The sequence below is a fragment of the Thermobia domestica genome, chromosome 2 (assembly GCF_964235325.1).
Source record: "Thermobia domestica chromosome 2, izTheDome1.hap1.1, whole genome shotgun sequence".
In the NCBI taxonomy this organism is placed as follows: domain Eukaryota; kingdom Metazoa; phylum Arthropoda; class Insecta; order Zygentoma; family Lepismatidae; genus Thermobia; species Thermobia domestica.
In genome coordinates, this window is record NC_137455.1 from 14,357,050 (window position 1) to 14,378,600 (window position 21,551).

The window sequence follows — 21,551 nt, forward strand, 5'->3', positions numbered from 1 at the left end:
ACTAACATTAGATTTTTTAAAAGGAAATCATGCAATTTAGGTGGGCTTCAACCTGAAAACCCCAAAGCCCGTAACTCTTCCACGACTACGGTTGGGATGATATTCTTGGACATAAAGAGCAACCAAGGCAAACCAGTTCACGGGAATTTTTTTTCTGTTGATAAAGTTCTTGATAAAGTTCGCAACACTGCTGAAAATGCCGTATTTGTGAAAATATTTAAAATGATTGTTGTTTTCCTTCTCTTTTATAGCATTACAACAATAGCTTTTAGTAGCTGTAATTACAAATTCTCGCAATTACATGATTTAAGCGGTGTTGCAAACTTTAGCAATATTTATCATATCTCCGGAACAGTTTGAGATATCGAAGTGCTATAAACACCAAAATAGATATGATACTTATCTAAGGATTTTTTTTTCGAAATAAAGACTTTTAAAAAATTAAAATTTCCAAGCCCTGGTAACCTATTCATTCGAAAGAAGTCATACCATGACCATGATATCCAACGCTAAGGTACTTTAGATCTCCGTTGTGCGTATGTGCCTTAGAGGCTTCCAAATTTTGGATGTTTGTGATACTATAACATCCTTAGTTTGCAACACTGACTAATAAATGTGTTTTTTGTTTTTAAGGTTTCGTTTGATAAGTCGATTTGAAATATGTAATAATCTGAAATAGTGCCATTTGAAAAAAAAAAATATAACTTTATATTGGGTTGGCAACGTCCCCTTCCTTCTAGTTGCTTCGAGCAGTTTCGCTTTTCTCTCTAGTTTGGTTTTTACGTTATAGCGGATGACAAAGATAAATTGTCCACCCATATTCAAAGAAAACAGGAAAATATTTCTCCATATAAATCATTGGACAGAAAACAAAGATGGCGCGGGTATCTAACATCGTTAAAAATGGCTACAACACAGAACTCCTGCCATTTTAACGATGTAGATACCCGCTTGCGTACGCCATTTGTTCTTCCAATGATTATATATACTATTTCCAATTTTCATTGATATGGGTGGACAATTTATCTTTGTCATCCGTAATAATAAAACTCCAACTAACCAAAGCAGTATATATATATATATATATATATATATATATATATATATATATATATATATATATATATATATATATATGTGTGTGTGTGTGTGTGTGTGTGTGTGTGTGTGTGTGTGTGTGTAGTTTGATTATATATTTGTGTTACAGTTTAGACTTAGACTATGTAACATAGCCTTCCTCAGATGAGAGAAATATTCAATTTTGACAGCTTATATACAATCTGGATGCAAGACACGCCCACTTTCTCTTTACAAAATGGAAAACTTTTAATTGGCTCTAAAAAGTAAATTTTTAATTACTGTAAACGTAAACTCTTAATTGGCTCAAAAAGTAAATTTTTAATTACTGCAGTCACTTTCTCTTTTTGCCCACCTGTTATAAAACTCTGAATGAGGTGTTTTGTCACTTACAGTTTCTACTCGCTATTACCCATCTGTTGTTCGTAGTACACCTGCTCCAACAGCTCGTGTTGATCCTTTTAATTCTCTCTCTCTATTTTGTCTATCATTTCCCCCCATAATTCATGTATTACAAGTCTACTAAAGTTTATTCAAGGAACGTTCAGTACCTCATGTAAACAAATACACGTGGTGATTGTTTGATTTTATTGGTTAGAGAGCCTTAGAACACCCATGCGGCAGAAGAAAATAGTCCTTGCTTATAAGGCTCATTACCATAATACTTTAGAATTACACAACAGAAACAACACTTTGTCTAAGAACTAAATTAAATTAAAGCAATAAAAGAGAATACACATGCATTGAAAGTGGTTTTGACCCAACTTTAGCGCGAATCACAGTTAACAATATGGTCACATGCGGGGAATAAGTAAAACATCGACAGGGTACAAGCACGTGCTTCTCGAAAGAAGCGCTGACCGATAGCCAATCATCCGATGACTGGCGGAGTAATACAATTCTGCAATGTTTACATCAGGATCAGAAGGTTCGTTGAATGAACTTAGACCAATTCATCAACTTCTCCTTCCCGTATTTCTTAATCTACTGGGCTTCTTTCCACTTTCTTATCACACTCCTTTTCCCCCTTTCTAATCCTTTTATTCCTTCTCAATCTATCTCATGTCCTGTTTCTTTAATGTGTTTGTTTTCTCATGTCATGTCCTTTTTAATATAAACACATTAAAGAAACAGGACATGAGATAGATTGAGAAGGAATAAAAGGATTAGAAAGGGAGAAAAGGAGTGTCATAAGAAAGTGGAGAGAAGCCCAGTGGATTAAGAAATACGGGAAGGAGAAGTTGATGAATTGGTCTAGTGGACTTGTAATACATGAATTATGAGAAAAAATGATAGACAAAATAGAGAGATAGAATTAAAATGATCAACACGAGCTGTTGGAGCAGGTACGGAGAACAGCAGATGGACAATAGTGAATACAAAGTGTAAGTGACAAAAACCTAATTGAGAGTTTCATAACAGGTGCGCAAAAAGAGAAAGTGACACTACACTAATTAAAAATTTACTTTTTAGAACCAATTAAAGTTTAAGCTTTGTAAAGAGAAAGTGGGCGTGTCTTGCATCCAGATTGTATATAAGCTGTCAAAATTGGATATTTCTCTCATAATGTGACTGAGGAAGGCTATGTTACATAGCCGAAACTAACACAAATATATAATCTTTATATATATCCATATACTGCTTTGGTCAGTTGGAATTTTATTATTAATATCCTATCTCATTCTTCAATTGATTTCAGTCATTTGCTTGCAAATGCTTTCAAAATCATCAGAGTCTATTTGAAATACGTGTTTATATTTATTGTGTGCCTTCAAACAAAACAAATCAAATATTAGTTAAAGTGTGATCTTCTAAACTCAGAAATAACTTAGAATAGGAGTATAGGAACATATTTTAGAAACGTAAATTACATTAGAAAATATTTTACAACTATTCAATAGCAATAGTGTACAGTAATATATTTCATAATACTCATTTCATGCTATGTATTTTGATTATTACTACTTACTTTTCTGATTCTCTTCGTTGCTTCCAATATTTCTGAAGCTTATAACCTTGGCGAGATCTCTTTTTTGGCATACGAGAGTTCCATAACTTCCTCTTCCCCTTCTTTGAGACTCCCATTCTCTTGAACTGTTCACAACACAGACAAACACACAGCACGGAGTCCCAACTAGATATGTTCCAAGATTGCTCTGGAAATGCAGGGGTGAAACTGCTCTTCTGCTTCGTTCACGGAGAACAAAAGATGTAGAAAAGCAATCGGAAATATGTGTTCGATACCGAGGTTTCAAAGATCATTATCTTTGTTCTACGAAGTGTTTTGTTGACACGTGAGTCACACCAGCTTATATCGAGAAAGCAAATTCAGATAGTTGCTGTCGTAAAGTTGTAGAAATTCAGGGGGGAAGGGGAGCGGGGAGGAGAGGAACACTGCTCGAGGAGTAAATGATTATGAAAGTGGAGGTTGTAGACACGAGTTTCGCTTCTCAAATTGCCACAATGCACCCCTTCTCAGCATGTGTTTTTCAAAGAACGTCACCCGTAGTAATTTATGAGGTCTGCAAATACTTTTGACTCCTTACCAGCATTAGTGATTACCTAATTACGGAAGTAAGTATGGGTGCAACATTTAGACAATCATCTAAATTGTATTGCTCTTTGGCATTCGTATATAAAATTGCAAGTTCTTAAGCATAGTATGCTGTAAGATATTTATGAATTAATTTTATAATAATGAGTAACGTGAACGATCCTTCGCTGGCATTAATTTCTTTTCCCCTTTGTTGTTCAAGCAGTTGGCAAGATTCACACAAGATGGCATAACTGGCGTTTGCTTTCGAGGGAAAGGAGGTCTTTATTTTTCGCTAGAAAATCTACCCTGAAGCTAAAAGAGGAAAAAAGAAACACGCTAGTGCTACCCTGCTGTTTTAGGTAAGGGGAAAAAGCAAGAGGCAGAATATATATGGATCAATTCTGCTCACATTCATGTGTTTGTGTAATAGTCGTGTGCACCAACAAGAGTAATAGCCAAGTTCAGTGAAAATGTCTATTGCACCAACAACCAGGAGCGTCATTTCAGACTTTGCTTGAGGGGGGCAAGAGCACCGTCGACATGAGATTTTTCATGTTTTGTACTAGTATACTAATATACAATCGATTACAGTATATGTATTCCTCAAACTCTTGGGGGGGGGCAATTGCCCCCTCCTGCCCCCCTTAAATGACGCCCCTGCCAACAACGTTCAAGGTTAAGTCTCGGTCAAATGGTGGATAAACTTGGTTTTAGTTTGAGCGGCCGAATTTGGGGGTTTAAACTTCGTTCATCCAAGTCAGTCTGTTTACATTCAATAATGTCTTTGTATTTCTCCACTAATGAAATACAAAGACATTACACAATACATTTCTCCTGTTCGGAGAATTTTTTTGCTCGTAGTTTCATTATTTTATCCATCACAATTACGATCACTGAAATTAGACTACTCACAACTCTATGCACACAATCTCGAAAGTCGAAAAGACTGGCACGTGGTATGCTTTCTTCATTTGTTACTTTGTTAAACAAAGATTAGAAACAAAAGACGACAACAAATCTGAGTTTATTTTACAAATTGACCGAAGTTTACTTAAACGAGATGTACTTAACTTCGACTTTCAATGGTGCAACAAAAGGCCTGGAGCCACGCTTAAAATTGAAAGTTTAATGTTGAACGCGTTTGAGTGAACGCTCGTTTAAACTTCGTTGGTGCACACGGCTGCAAGAGTACTAAATTCTGCCACGTTCTATCTCCCAGAAAACACACACACACACACACACACACACACACACACATATATATATATATATATATATATATATATATATATATATATATATATATATATATATATATATATATATATATATATATATATATATATATATATAGGGTGACCGCGTGACTATGTTACAAAATTTAAGGTATGATTCCTGACACGGAAACAAGAAAAAAAGTTCAAATAAACTTTTGTCCAGCGTAATGTTACATAATTTCGGAGCTACAAGGTGCCGAAAGCGTGGGAAAATGATATTCAAAGCTCTATAGCTCGACTATGGTGAATGATACAGCTAATGCGGCATGGTCACGTCAAAGACACCGAAGCTGCTGTATTCAAAAATGCTTAGGTCGAGATCGTGCAATTCGTGCACAAGGGATTCCCCAAAGGAGCGTAGGGATTCCCGGATAATCTGTCAAGAAAGATGGGTCGAAAAGGATACGGATGAATAGCTGTCCCAACTGCTAGCAATAATGCGTCTGTACTAAGTCGATATCTCGCACAAACACAAAATGGCGAACAGTTTTATGTGTGGTTGCATAACGCGCACTAAATAATAGTGGGAAAATAAAAAGGAAAATGTGAATAAATTGGTACAAATGGTAAATACATGATAGTACACTGTCCTGTTCATTGTACGTATAGACGCGTTTAATAAAGGGAATAATCATGAAAAGTACTAAAATGTTATACAAACATCACACTAACATTGTTTTCTTCCATGTAGTTTTGTCATTGAAAGCAAGTAAAACTAAGGGGAAAAACCGGGGGATATGGGTGTTTTCTTCCAGGCAGAAATCATTTTATTTGATGATACGAGCCGAGGATACTTTTTACGAGAGGGGGATTGTTCCGCCATCCCATGTTAATGTGACCACTGCCAGAGAACAACAGTAAAATATCCGTTTCTTATCATTAGCCGTAATGTGCGTTACCCGAACATTGAAAAAGAACAAGGAAAAACAATTTATCAGGACGTTTGTTTTAGTCGCTGCTTCCGATGTTTTGCAGGACTGATTCCGAGATTTTGTCTAGAATGCTTAACATGTCGTCATATTGTTATCGTTTAGAAGATATTTTGTTTTCACAGACGGTGTTATCACCTGAAGTACGCCACAGTTTTCAGGTTCGATCACAAGCATTTGTTCTTCCTTCTGTCGTAGAAAACAATCGAAGGTAAGGAAAGTATAAGACAACCCTACTAGAAGGCGTTGTGGAAGGTGGAAGGTCATTCTTCATGTGGTTTGTTCGTAGCGTACGAGTTCCTTAGTGTAGTTTGTGCTTTGCTTGTTCGAATGTGAGATCAAATGGAGTATTCGATAGCAGAACTTGCGGACATGATATTTGTATACGGTCAAGCAAATGGCAACAGTCGAGAAGCTGATAGGTTATATCGACTGAAGTATCCACAAAGAAGACATCCAGCCCATACTATGTTTACCAGACTTTTTCAACGCTTACGAGACACGGGGAATTTACAACTTCAATACTACGACCAAGGAAGACGAAGAACCACAAGGACTCCGGACTTTGAAGAAGAAGTGCTTGATCGTTTCGCCCAAGACCCAACAGTAAGTACCCGGAAAGTAGATCGTGAAATGGGAGTAGCACAAGATACTGTTTGGAAAGTAGTACACGAGCAACAGTTACACCCCTATCATCCGCAGAGGGTTCAGGCCTTACGTCCAACTGACTTTCAACCTCGCATTCAGTTTTGTGAGTGGTTTCTCCAACGCTCTGTAATTGATCCGCAGTTTGCTTCCTACGTGCTTTTCACCGACGAAGCTTGTTTTACGAAAGACGGGATATTTAATAGTCACAATAGTCATGTATGGGCAGACGAAAATCCTTATGCAATTGTGGAAAGGGGTCACCAAGACCGATTCGCCGTAAATATGTGGGCGGGTATTATCAGTGATCAGATAATAGGTCCATATTTACTACCACCACGATTAACTGCACCAGTGTATATGAGATTCCTACAAGACATACTTCCAGAGTTATTAGAGGATGTCCCTCTCGGTGTTCGTCAACGGATGTGGTTTCAACATGATGGCGCCCCAGCCCACTTTTCAGCTAGTGCTCGAGAGTATTTGAATCAAACGTTTCGTGACATGGATTGGAAGAGGCGGTCCTTGTAATTGGCCTGCACGTTCCCCAGATTTGACTCCACTTGATTTTTTCTTGTGGGGTCATGTCAAAACACTTGTCTATGAAACGCCTATAGACAACGCAGAAGAACTATTAGCACGAATACTCGCTGCCTGTGATACTATAAGAACAGCTCCTGGGTTGTTACAGCGGATGCGTCAGAACTTACTGCGACGCTGTAACGCCTGTGTTAAAGTAGAGGGACGCCATGTCCATCACCTATTGTAGGATAATTGGGAGATTTGTCTCGTTTACAGGTAATTGATGATGTTCTTGCCTGCATTCAATCCTGCTGTAAAATGTTGATTGAAGACATTATTCCCATTCTTGTGACTTTTGTTTTTAGGAAACAACCTCTTTTGCATTATGGTTGTTTCGCTCAGTTTTGTTTATTTGTTTTCAATGACAACAATACATGGAAGAAAGACTTTAATAGTGTGATACTTTTACAACATTTTAGTAAGTTTCATGACTATTACCTTTTATTAAAAGCGTCTGTTCAATAATAGGACAGCGTAATATCACGTATTTACCATTTGTACCAATTTATTCACATTTTTCTTTCATGTTTCCCACTCTTATTTAGTGCGCGTTATGCAACCACACATGACACGTATAAAACTGTTCGCCATTTTGTGTTTGTGCGAGATATCGACTTAATACAGACGCATTATTGCTAGCAGTTGGGACAGCTATTCATCCGTATCCTTTTCGACTCATCTTTCTTGACAGATTATCCGGGAATCCCTACGCTCCTTTGGGGAATCCCTTGTGCACGAATTGCACGATCTCGACCTAAGCATTTTTGAATACAGCAGCTTCGGTGTCTTTGACGTGACCATGCCGCATTAGCTCTATCATTCACCATAGTCGAGCTATAGAGCTTTGAATGTCATTTTCCCACGCTTTCGGCACCTTGTAGCTCCGAAATTATGTACGCTGGACAAAAGTTTATTTGAACTTTTTTTCTTGTTTCCGTGTCAGGAATCATACCTTAAATTTTGTAACATAGTCACGGGTCACCCTGTATATACAGTGAAAGTCATAAGTATTCGTACACCAACTGCAAGCTATCAATAAATGCTTGTAGCTCCCACTTTTTTGGAGATAGAGCATTGAAACAAAAGACATTGCATTTTCCATTAATTTCTTCATTGTGCACGAAACAAACGTTCCGTGAATGCGAAAACATAAGACACATAATGGCAAAAGAAACCAAAATCAACATAGTTTTGATGTGTCAAAAGTATTCGTACACTGAAATTAAAGGCAAAATCGTCCAACTGTTCCAGCTGTTGTTCCCGCCCTCTGACGGTTAGAACGCCCTCTGGTGATTTGCAAAGCTAAACACAACAACAGGACAGCGAAACATCATTTAAGATCAAAGATTGATTCAAGACGAAAGACATAATGGGTCGAAAAGGGACAAAGACAACAGAAGCAGAAAGAAAAATAATTTTAAGGGCTTTATAACGATTGCAAATCCTTACGGGAGATATCAGATATTATCGGAAGACCACGTTCGCCCGTGCAGTCAATCATAGATCGATACTGCGAAACAAATACAGTCAAAATCATGCCGCGAAGTGGACGTACACGGAAGATCACTGGACGATGTGAGCGTACACTACTGAACGAAATTAAGAAGAACCCAAGAATCAGTGCTCCGCAGATGGTGGCAGAAGCAGCCAAATCAGGTATGTCAGTTTCATAAAGCACTGTGCGTCGTGCTTTCAACAAACAAGGGTATAATGGACGTGTTGCTCAAAAGAAATTTTTTGTTTCCGAAGTGGATAGGAAGAAGCGGCTCCAGTTTGCAAAAGCTTACGTGAACTAAGATGTGGCTTTCTGGGACAAAGTGATATTCTCAGACGAGTGTAAATTTAATGTTTTTGGTTCCGACGGTAGACAAGTGGTGTGATGGAAGCCAAATAAAGAGATGGACCCGAAAAATCTGCGGCCAACCGTCAAGCATGGAGGTGAGGGAGTGCTAGTTTGGGGGTGCATGAGTGCTTCGAGAGTGGAAAAGCTGACAATTATCGACGGTACTATGGATCAGCATATGTACATTGACATCTTGAAGAAAAATCTACGTTCTAGTGCTGATCAAATAGGCCTGCAAGATAACTTTATATTTCAACAGGACAATGTTCCCCAAACATACGGCACACAATACAGAGCTCTGGTTACTGTACAATGTGCCAAAGCAACTGGCCACTCCTCCTCAATCGCCTGACCTTAATCCAATTGAGCATTTATGGCACTTACTCGAAAAGAAACTCCGCAAACGCAGCATTATGTGTAAACGTTCTTTGCAAACTACACTCGAAGAGGAATGGGCTTCTATAACAGTCGAAGATACGCGACGTTTTGTGCATTCGATGCCGAAGCGCCTTCCAGCTGTAATTAGGACCAAAGGAATCCCAACCAAGTACTGAATCATGCGCAATCGTTTTCCTTCTGGATGATTCGTAAGTGTTCGAATACTTTTGACACATCGAAATCATGTTCATTTTTGTTTCTTTTGCCATTATTTGTCTATGTTTTCGCATTAACAGAACGTTTGTTTTGTAAATAATAAAGAAATTAATGGATAATGCAGTGCAGTTTGTTTCAATGCTCTATCTCCAACAAAATCGGAGCTACAAGCAACTTAATCATAGCTTGCAGTCGGTGTACGAATACTTATGACTTTCACTGTATAGGGTGAGTCAAAAGTCCTTGTATACCTGCATAAGTTTCAAAATCGACGGGAAAAGTAAAAACTGATTATGGGAATAGAGGTTTGATGAGGAACCGCAACTTTTGGAGTGTATATCATTCATGGCCGCCATTTTGGATTCAAGTCACTTTTTTTAATGGGAAGGGGGGCGTATGAAACATCAAATAACACTAGCTTGAGCTCAGGAATTTAGTGGTGTAATTTTTTTAATCTTGTACAGTTTACAAGTTATTAATGTTCAAAGGTGGGAAATTACCTTGATACTGACCCAGTTCGCTCTTTGTTTCAGGTGATCTAAAATGGGTCTGACACGTGAACAGAAGATCGAAATCATCCTTATATCAGGGGAACGCAGCTACCGAACAATAGCAGCTGACTACAACAGACGGCACCCAGACAGAGAACCGGTATCGCACAGCACGATGGCTCACGTGATCACCAAATTCCGGGAGACGGGTTCTGTTCAAGATAGGGCACGTAGTGAGCGACCAAAGACTGCCACCAATGAGGAAGCTGCAACGGCGGTTGTTGCGTCGTTTGTGAAAAGTCCTAAACGAAGTACCCGTAGTGTGTCCCTAGCATGTGAATCCTCCGTTGTCCGGATATTGCACGCCAATCAGTGGCATCCTTACAAGCTGCACATGGAACATAAACTGAACGAGGATGACCCTGATCGCCGGTTGTAGTTCTGCATGTGGGCTACTGGACAACACGAACTGCATCCTGCGTTTGCCAAGGGTATACTGTTCAGCGACGAGGCGTATTTCATTTTGAACGGGGAGGTTAATCGAAATAATTGTCGATGCTGGTGTGACGCAAATCCGAACTGGGTTGACCCGAGTTGAGAACATAGTCCAGCGAAGGTGATGGTGTGGTGTGGCATATGGGACACCCGCATTATTGGGCCATTTTTCATTTACAACACCTTAACTGCACCACAGCATCTGATGCTGCTGCAGGACCTTGTGTTCCCTGCCACACTGAACGCTGACGGCATTTTCCCATCTTATTTTCAGCACGATAGAGCCCCTCCACACTATGGACTTGGTGTCCGTGAATGGTTGGATGAACAACTGCCAGGGAAGTGGATTGGTCGCCGTGGTCCCGTGGAGTGGCCGCCCAGATCCCCTGACTTAAAGCCCCTTGATTTTTATCTATGGGGACGTCTTAAGCAGATAGTGTAGGCTGAGACAATCCGCGATTTGCGACACCTGGAGGAACGCATCCAACAAGCCTGTGACCAAATTTCAGGAGACATTCTCCTCTGTGTGCAATCAGAGCGGTTGCGGCGACTATAGTTGTGGATTGCACGGGATGGACAACTCGTAGAACATGTGTTGTAGCATTCAGTATCAAGGTAATTTCCCACCTTTGAACATTAATAACTTCTAAACTGTACAAGATAGAAAAAAACAAATTATACCCCTAAATTCCTGAGCTCAAGCTAGTGTTATCTGATGTGTCATACACCTTCCTTCCCATTTAAAAAATTGACTTGAATCCAAGATGGCGGCCATGAATGACATACACTCCAAAAGTTGCAATCTCTCATCAAACCTCTGTTCCCATCATCACTTTTTACTTTTCCCGTCGATTTTCAAACTTATGCAGGTGTCCAAGGACTTTTGACTCACCCTATATATATATATATATATATATATATATATATATATATATATATATATATATATATATATATATATATATATATATATATATATATACTGTATATCGTTTTCATACATAATACGTTTCAAATTCAAACTTTGTAATCTGTATGACAAAGTACATATTCATGAAAGCCTACCTCACAGTTTTCAAAGTTAACAATTTTGTATGCAATTTTTAACACCGCAAATTCGAAATAGGCAACTTTCTTTGGGGACGGAGATTATCATTGGCCTTTACGAATCTTATTAATAATTTCTTGGTTGTAATTCTGTGATATTTTTGTATATCCATGTTATTGACTAGTATTTAAATGTCTAAAACTTTGAATGATTTTTGAGAGTTGTATATCTTTTCGTATTTCAAGCTTTCTTAATTATTAAAAGTAATATGTGAGTAAAGCAGCATGTGTGTGTGTGTGTGTGTGTTGCCCTTAGGAAAACACAAGACAATACAGGGTGGTCCAAAAGTGTGGAAATACCCAATAAAAATTAAAAACCGTTCAGAATTGGGGAAGAAAGTGATGATAACAGACGATGGGGAAAATCTTTTGAGACATATGGCACCATCGGCCGCCATCTTGAAATGACAGGAACTTTTTTTAAATGGGAATCCTATCGTGTGATATATCAAATAGGACTGAAATGTTTCCAGGAATTCAGTGGTGAAATTTCTTGGCTCTACGACCAACCGTTGCAAAGTTTTAACCAATTTTCTTTTGTTTCAGGTGGCGTAACACGGAATAGCACCTACAAGGAATGAGCGGATAGAAGTCGTGTTGATTTCAGGAGAGCGCAGCAGCAGACAGATCGCAGACAATTTCAACGCTCGTCACCTATTCCCCATAGTGCAGTATGGAAAGTTATATAGCGAAATTTAAGGAAACCGGGTCGGTGTAAAACAAACCAAAGTCTGGCAGGTCTCGTACAGCGCCGGACGAAGCGACATCCACTGCTGTGTTGGCATCATTCGCGAAAAGTCCCATCCGCAGTAACTGTCGCCTAGCCCAAGATTGTGGTATATCACGTACGTCTATCCAAAAATCGCATCTGTGCATAAGTAACACCCATACAAGATACAGCTATTCCAACATCCAACCGAGGATGATCCAGACCTCCAAGCCGAATTCTGTGAGTGGGTCGCGCGCGGAACAAATTAGACAGAATCCCGATTCGCATATGACGTGCTGTTCTCGGACGAGCCCTTTGTCTTTTTGTGTGTCGGGTTAGGTAAAGAAGTAAAATCACCGATATTGGTGTGACAACAAGCCACACTGGTACGACGATTCTCGGATCGTTGGCTTTGACAAAATGATGGTGTGTTGCGGTGTGTGGAGTATCCATGTGGTGCGCCCATTCTTCATCGAGGGCAATTTAAATGCAATTACCTAGCATAACATGCTTGAGAAGGAGATCCTGCCGTCCGTCGCATTAGAGGATGACCCTTTCCCTTTGTTCTATCAACATGACGAGGCACTATCTCATTTCAGATTATGTGCTCCTGAGTACCTATATGAGCAATTCTCACAGATATGGATAGGCCGGCGAGGACCTGTGGAATGAATACCGCGTTTCCCAGACCTCATTCCATTGGATTCTTTCTGTGGGGCTACGTGAAATCCGTTGTGTATGCTACCAAGATCAGAGACTTAACCACCTTCAACGCAGGATTATTGACGCGTGTGCCAGCATTCCTGAGGACATGCTGGGCAGGATAATGGATGACTAGCAGCAACGGGTACATTTAACTATTGCTCAGGAGGGATGGCGAATTGAACAACTGCTGTAACATTGGTCAGTGGACCACACATTGCCCGCAGTGTTATCTCCAGGTAAGTGCAGAAAATTGATTAAAACTTTGCCAGAGTAGTTGTAGAGCCAAAACAATTTCACAGCTGGATTCCTGAAAAAATTTCAGTCCTATTTGGTGCATCACACGATAGGGCTTCCATTAAAAAAAAAGTTCCCACCGTTTCAATATGGCGGCCGATAGTACTATATGCCTCAAAAGATTTTTCCCCTCGTCTGTTATCATTACTTTTTCCCTTCTTCCCCAATTCTGAACGGTTTGGATTTTATTTGGGTGTCTCCACACCTTTGAACCACTGTGTAGTACAATATGCTATGTATAAAAATGTATACATACTTTGAACCGTCATAAAAACCGTATTTCCCGTGCTACAAGGTTGAATTTCTGGGAGAAAGTAATGTTATCTTTCTTCAATAGGTGGCAGCAGAATTGTCCCTCTAGCTACTCAACCCAGTTAGTGGCAAGGAAGTAACTGCAAGATGGGGACGTAGGCCTACGTTTTGACATTAAAGCGCGGAAGTAGGTAATTCAGTGGTACTGGAAGTTTGATAATTTTGCTGTGGCTCAAAGATGAGGTGTACAAACGTAAACCACGTAACTTAGACACATTTTGGAATGAGATTCAACTGGTGTGCGCAGAAATCTCACTGGACACGTTGGTACGATGTACGGAATCAGTGGTGTTTCGTACTCAGAAAGGTATTGATGCTAAAGGCCGCCATTTTGAACAGTAATCACATTTGCGTGAGAAAATGCATTTGTGCTACCAATTGGACTTTAAGCTTTCCATTTTCAGTAATTGAACCTTGTAGAACGGAACATAAATTTTCTATGACGGTTCAAAGTGTGTATACATTTTTGACGCACCCTGTATATATAGGGTCGGGGTGACTAAGTGGTAGAGCGTTTCTATTTCTTGCTGGCGCTGCTGTCGATGTGTGTTTTCCCGTAGCTCCTTCGACAAAGGAGAGGCAAGTTGCTGCGGCCGAGATCTTCCAATTGTTGGATGTGGTAGCGTTGCCACAATGAATTTATTTGTCGGACTTCGCTGTGCACTTTCTTGTTAGCCATTCTGAGTAGCCTACGGTCTTCACTCGTCAAGACCAAACGACTGAATGACAAATTGGCAACACAGCGAAGGTCATTCAGTTTCGTCCTCTAAGCAAAGGGAAGGTTTTCTCCATCAAAGGACGGCGGGGTGGGGCCGAAGTGTTTCACATATTTTCCGAGGCTACACTTGAAACAGAGAGGCTCTAGAGCGCTCACTTCTGACGCATGGAATCCGTAGTTTAATCCCTGCTTGTGCCACGTTCATTTTGTACGTAGGGTTCTCCCGTTTCGTTCCTCCGCCATAATCACCCACCTCATCGTCACTGTCTCCCTTAACCTTGGTACATAATTGAGGGACGTTAAAGCCGTGTCTAATGTTTTCAGCTGAAATCATTAATCCCTATATAATAACATGGTGAACTTCTTTCCAAAGTACTATGAAAACTATTTGTCTTACGTATTTCAAAATTTCTCCAAATGTTAACCTACGGTATCCCAATACTACGTTAACTTTTTTATTTTTAAATTAGCTTTTATAGTTCATTAATATTACTTTTTATAAGGAAATTGCCAGCGCTGGAGTAAATATATAAAAAAAAATCAGGTATTGGAGAATCAGCAGGGTTTTCTTGTCTTGCTTGTACAGGCGCAGATTCAAACTCTCCTGATCCATTCACGCTATTGTTCCTCACTGATCTTCAAAAACTTGGGAGGGGAGGGAAACAAGTTACGAAATGAGAAAAGACCGTTCTTCTAATAATGTGGGGAATGCATATCTTCAAAGTAATGTGAGTTGACAACCTGATCATATCGTTCGGAAGAAGAAAGGATTGCAGGATGGAAGACTAGCTGCTGTCAGAAATGAGACAACGTTATCTACCTACACATCTTTTTACTTGTATTTTATAACAAGCCTTGTCAAGCAAGGTGCACTTTCCCACTCTTCATTTTTCAACCATCTTTGATCCTAAAGCTTGATTCCTGCAGGACGAAAAAAGAGGGAACGCAAAACTAAAAGCATTATCATCAATCAATATTTTACTTTACAAAATAAGGAATGTAACTTTAAAAAAATAAAACTTTAACTTTCAAAGAAATATCTTGGGAGAAAAAAATAAATCATAGCATTTAAGGTGTGTGCCTAGCAGTAACATGCTAAAGAAATAAATATTACAATGCTTCTGAGAGTCTAGATCATTTGAACCTGATATTCATGTTCCAAGGGTAAGCAAGTGAAATATTTTTCACTTCATTTTGACTGACATCCTAATTTACAGAATTATATACAGGAGATGACAAAAAAAATCTTTAAAAAAAACTCCATACAGGACACGTAAGTTTGACCCTCCACTTACAACACATGTTACGGTTGCCGATCTTTTTTTTTTTTTTTTTTTCAATGTGTCATGTGGACCTTCCTCTTCCGTCAGCAGTAACCAGTTCACCTGTTAGTGTTGTGGTGTGAAAGTGGTGCGGTAAAATGGGCGACCTGACAGACTTCCAAAGAGGCATGATCGTTGGTGCCCGTCTGGTTGGAGCTTCAGTGGCAACAGTGGCGAACATTGTGGGGGTATCGAAAGGCATTGTACCCAATGTCACGAAGGCATACACAATTCATGGACAAACGACATCTGCAAAACACAACACTGATCGAAAATCAATCCTGTCAGATAGGGACCGGAGGGCATTAAAACGGATTGTAGCAGCTAAAAAGAAAACCACTGTAATGAAAATTAAGTCTGAACTCAATTCCGGCCTACAGAACCCGGTTTCATCGAAAACAGTGCGACGGGAACTTCATAAAATGAAAATTCATGGCAGTACTGCTATCGCCAAACCCCCTAGTCACAGCAGTAAATGCGAAGAGACGTATCCAGTGGTGCAAGGACCACAAGGCGTGGACTCATGAGCAGCGGAAACACGTAATGTGGTCCGATGAATTGACCTTAGCCTTGTTTCCAACAACCGGGCGTGTTTACGTATGGAGAACACCGTTGTAGACTTATGATACAGACTGTCTGTTCCCAACTGTAAAGCATGGGGGTGGTTCTGTTACAGTATGCGCAGTAATATTGTGGTTTTCTGCAGGTCCCATCATAGCCCTGCATGGAATGATGATTGCTAAGGCGTATGAGGCCATTTTGGGAGACCAGGTTCTACCCATAGCCCAAATATTGTTCCCTGATGGTGACAGCATCTACCAAGATGATTTGGCATCCTGTCGCGCTGCAAAAACGGTGAAATCATGGTTTGAGGAGCATGACCAGGAGCTATTACACCTCCTCTGGGTCTCACAATCACCAGATCTGAACATCATTGAGCCATTGTGGTCTGAGTTAGAAAGGCGTGTTCGGTCTCACGTCTCATTACCCTCCACCAGCATCCCGGTGATCAAAAGTAAGAGTTGCGATTCATTGGAAGGTAAAATCAACATGAGAGGAAGAGAGAACATGGTAACCAACGTCAGGATGAGTCTACCATGAATATAAATAAAAGGGTAAATTACTGGAAACTGAAGGGCTATGCAAAACTGCACATCATTCAATGTACAAAAAAAAAAAAGAAAGAAAAAAAGAAAAGAAAAAAGAAAGAAAGAAAGAAAGAAAGAAAAAAGAAAAAAGAAAAAAAGAAAAACAGTGTTTACAACTATCATAAAGTTGTTCGTAACAGAGAAAATTTACTGTGACCAATTATTGCATGTGAATTGTTGTTTATGCAAGTATCTTTGGCTCAGTCCAGGATCCACTGACCTGTGTTAAAATTAAGTTGAATTACCCCAACCATTTTTTACAGTGCACGAGTGATCACAATAATTCAGTTCGTCCACGAATATACATTGAATATACAACGTATTTAATTAATTATAGAAATTATTTACTATCGTGCGCATATTTATTATAAATGAATCATTATTTTATGGAACAATGTAACTTCAGAAATACGACTTTTCAGGAGAAACAAAAAAACTCTTTAGGGAAGGGTGGAATGGGGAGTAGATTCACATGCTGATTTTAAGAAAATTGCTATACCAATAATTTAATGTACAGTTTGTACTCCAGCAATTTCACCTTCTAAACAAAAATTATCTGAAAATCAGATGTTTCATAATTGTTAACATGGGGCCTTCAATGCACAAGGGATTCAATTTATTTACTTCTTATTTATTTGTGAACGAGAAGGACACTAGGAAGGGGTTGGACCTCCAATTTCGAGGTCACATCGGCCCTTTAGGGAAAGCTAGATTTGAAAACGAAGTGGTCGTGGTCCTGACCGTTTTAGAGAAGAGGCCATCCCGGCATTCGCCTGGTGAAACTGAGGAAAACCTCAGTTAGTATGATCGGCATAAGCGGGATTTGAACCCACACTCAACCTACTCAGTGCCGCGTAGCAGGAGGCCGCTTTTCTCCTACATCACCGGCTGGGTTAACCACCGGCAGAGAGTTTGCACTATCCTCGTATTAAAAAGGGACATATTTCAATGCTTTTTCATGACACTTGTATCAAAAAAACAAAACAAAAAAAAAAAATGTAAGGTTTGAATTCCTTGTGCACTCACGCCCCCATATATCAAATATGATTTTTTCTTGTGAACGAGCTAATTGCCTTGATTTCAATGGAAAGAAACCAACTTGGTACACAAACTGATTTGTACAATGATCTTGGATGAGTTCGTTAACCTGAATGACCAAATTGAAAATTTGAAAAGGTGCCGTTTGAACCTCTCAAAAATTCTTAATTCCTACAACTGAACCGTTTCATGCTAAAAGAGTGTTAGTCCATAATCAATGTTTATTTTAGTTTATCAAGCCTGGGAGGCATGCAACTATAGTGGTCCTTATGTAAGTTGAATGGCATAACTTCTAGCTACCCTATGGCCATATACCATAAGTAATACATTTAGAGTAGAGGGCGGAGGGCATTTGAACAATGAATTTCCCGAAATTCTTATTTTCTCCTTCACACTCAGTAAATTTTCTTATACAAGTGCATCAATGTGCTGAATATGATATACCAATGTGACCAGAGAATGGAGAACTTTTTTGAATTTTCGATGAGACGTAAGCCCATAGGGGATATCTTTCAAATATACTCCCTTGGGAGGTAGATTTAAACTAGGGTAGGGAAGGTTTGAACAAACAATAATATGAGCCAAAGGATAATTATGGTGGTCCGCTTCAGAGAGCTACTTTTTACGGTAGAAAACTAATTGCTAATATATATCACTCAATGTGGTAGAAAACAATATGCTATCAAGTCTGAATTATTACAATTCGATTTTTAGTTTGGTTTGGACGGAAACTGCCTGAAGTTAATGTTCTGGAGTCGGTCTGAAGGACCCCCAAATCTCAATAAATAGACCAAATAGTATTCCGGTTGTTAATTTTGATTCAGTTCATCTTATAGACACCGAATAACCAATTTAAGCCTTGCTTAAAATGTGTCCCGCACTCTTCATTCAAAACTGTTCCAATATGTATGACACACACACACACACACACACACACACACACACACACACACACACACACACACACACACACACACACACACACACACACACACACACACACACACACACACCAAAAAAAGTCAGAAATGAAACCAAATTTGGTTCAAAATTGCATTACTTCAATGTAAACGCCAGCATGATCCAGAAAAAAGTACAAACGACAGCCGTTTCAATTTTTCAAGGAAAGCTGTCTCTTGTTGCCCTGCGCCATTTTTTTTTAACTCTTTGATTTACTAATGTACTCTCGAAAATATTCATTCTTTCTTTACATACAACATATTTTCTGAGGCAGAACTAGAAATATTTCCTGAGATGGCATAAAAACAAACAGTAATGAGAAATATTTTCTCTGAAATGTCAAACGAAGTGATACAGGGGAGCGAGATGGGGGGAGTCTCGATTGAAGTCTCATCAGATCACACAAGAACTAACTCGTTAAATTTCATTACAAAAGATTCTTTCGCAAGTCAAAATAATTTTGCACAATGTAATAAACTTTTTAATTGTCGTTAGAAATAAACAAAATAATAATGTCCTAAATAACTTCATTTCTCCACTACAGCTGTAAAAATTGTTCAGAACTTTGATACTTTTGAGACATCTTTTTGGAATATTATCCTTTTGCTGTTCTTGAGATACCGCTCTGGCTCCAAAATGAAATAGACTAAGAGCATTAACTCGAACTTTTTGAGTAACAAATTAGTTGTTGTATGCAAAATTAGTCACTAATAGAACAAATTACTAAAGAAGTTTCTGGCAATATCCAGTTTGTTGTCCAGTACTGCCACGAAAGTGAATGGGCAAAGTTTTATGTTTGCGCCCCCGCCAGTCTGAAAAGTTCTTTTCCCATGGCTTAGGCATCTATAATCTTACTTTTATTAATATCTAGTACAGTAGAACCTCGATAACCCGGACCAATTGGGACCGGAGCCGGTCCGAGTTAACGAATATCCGGGTTAACCGGAGAATGAGGGAAAAACATACAAGAAGTGAACGTACTTACCAAAAAACATCTAAGTTTTCTTTGTATTACAACACACAATACTTTTACACTCACAAAAAGATTATATTTACCACGTCCGCCAACCCCTCCCGCCCGCCTACACGACTGCGCCGGCAGTAATCACAGTTTTTACGGCTTAATTTTAATTTTTTGTTCTACAAAAATCGACCCGGGTTATCCGGACTTCCGAGATAGCGGGGTCCGGGTTAACGAGGTTCGACTGTAAATATAAAAATAGCTTACTGACCTTCCTTCATCACTGACTGTATTCTCCGATCCTGGTACTGGAATAGCCTTTCTAAGCATCCACGATTTCTTATTTGCCTTCGATTGTTTATTACGTTTTGGTGTTTTTGATAGAAAATGACCCTTCTTCTTTCGTTTCATTATTGGTCCGTTTTCCATAATGTGTTATACTACGCAAATTGTCACAGTTCGGTTTCGCTTCCCACACAGATATGACCTGTGCTTGCTCACTAACTTGAATGAGTAGCTGGGATGTATATTATCACTTCGCGGGAATTTCTGTTGGCGGTGGAAATTGTCTATCATCTGGCTATCAGAAATAGTTGATCACCATTTTCTCTACATATCTATAATTTTCTTACAGGGTAGAAACACCTCCTCGGAAGAGAGAGAGAGAGAAAAGAGAGAAAGTGGCCAAACTTGGGTTATTGAACGTTAGGACAGGATGTTTACATTCGCATTGACACCTGCTGTGAAACGGTCTGTGTACATACCTGAAAGAGATTTGTGAAGACCCTTCCCTTCATATCTCTCGGGGCGAAAACAGAAGAAAAGGGTGAGCGCGGATGCCTTACCCTCGTCAAACTTCTTGACAGGTGGACTTTAATACTTATATTAAAATACTATTTTTTAATTGGCATATCAGATATGGTTGCGATTAAAACTATTAGAGTCGTTTCTTCTCAAGGAATAAAACAAAAAAAAGTTGATGTTTCTACCATAATTGGTTCCAAAGTTAGACATATTATAATTTGTATAAAAAGAAACTAATTTATTTATTTGTTAATAATTTATTTCTGCTAAACTAGTAGACAAATATTCAATTTAAGTATTTCAAGCTGTTAATAAACTTCTGTAGAATGCTACGAATTTTTTCTTTCCCATTAGAGATACCTAGTTCCTTAGGAAATGAGAATATTCGGTAGCCATATTCTCCCTATAAGGTCCAATATAAAATTTTTTGTGCCGAGAAAAGGTAGATCGTCCCGTTAAGGAACTGGAGCATATTTTGGAGGAACAATGGTATAAAATTGCACACACCACGATTCAAGATAGTGATGAGCGCAAGAGTCTTGTATGCAAGACCAAGATCAAGACCAACACCATGATCATGGGCGGCGATTAGGGGGGGCAAGAGGGGGCAGTTGCCCCCCCCCCACTTTTTTGAAGTGACCACTTAACTCTTTTAAATTATATAATCTATTTTTCGGTGATAAGCTAGAATCTTCATTATTCGATTTTAAAAAGTACCAAAAAAGCTTTTTACTTCTTTTTTTCTCAAATCTGGAGGCATTGTAGAACACGTTACATATGCTTTCACGCCTTTCTGCGTCTAGACGTAGAATGTGATGACGTCATGACTAAAAACATATTTTTTGTTATGACTTTTTAATTACTCTTTGCAGGGCTTACTTTTGTACCTAGAAGATTGAAATTTTGCATACACATTCAGTGCACCTCTTAATATTTTCCAGATTCTTTTCAGGTTTCTGCGATAATACAGGGGGTTCCAGAGGAGCAAAAAGAAAACAAAAAGG

The 21,551-nt window shown here is 39.1% G+C and overlaps 1 protein-coding gene and 1 long non-coding RNA gene across 5 annotated transcripts in view; one reads left to right on the top strand and one right to left on the bottom strand.

Moving 5' to 3' along the window:
• The window catches only part of LOC145670271 (uncharacterized), a 312,108-nt gene that overhangs the window by 262,620 nt on the left and 27,937 nt on the right, over nt 1–21,551 (bottom strand). Inside the window, exon 1 of one of the 3 annotated variants that reach the window (XM_081738969.1) lies at nt 3,047–3,186. The exons of the other annotated variants lie outside the window; for them this stretch is intronic. Coding sequence (XP_081595095.1) covers nt 3,047–3,162 — 116 coding nt within the window. The 5' untranslated portion in view covers nt 3,163–3,186. Of the gene's footprint in view, nt 1–3,046; nt 3,187–21,551 lie in introns of those variants that run through there. 3 annotated transcript variants of the gene reach the window in all.
• LOC145670410 (uncharacterized) overlaps nt 1–21,551 on the top strand; it is a 76,252-nt gene that overhangs the window by 2,704 nt on the left and 51,997 nt on the right. For both annotated transcript variants that reach the window (XR_014128315.1, XR_014128316.1), the window contains exon 2: nt 3,837–3,972. This is a non-coding gene — a long non-coding RNA (uncharacterized LOC145670410). The remainder of the gene's footprint in view (nt 1–3,836; nt 3,973–21,551) is intronic.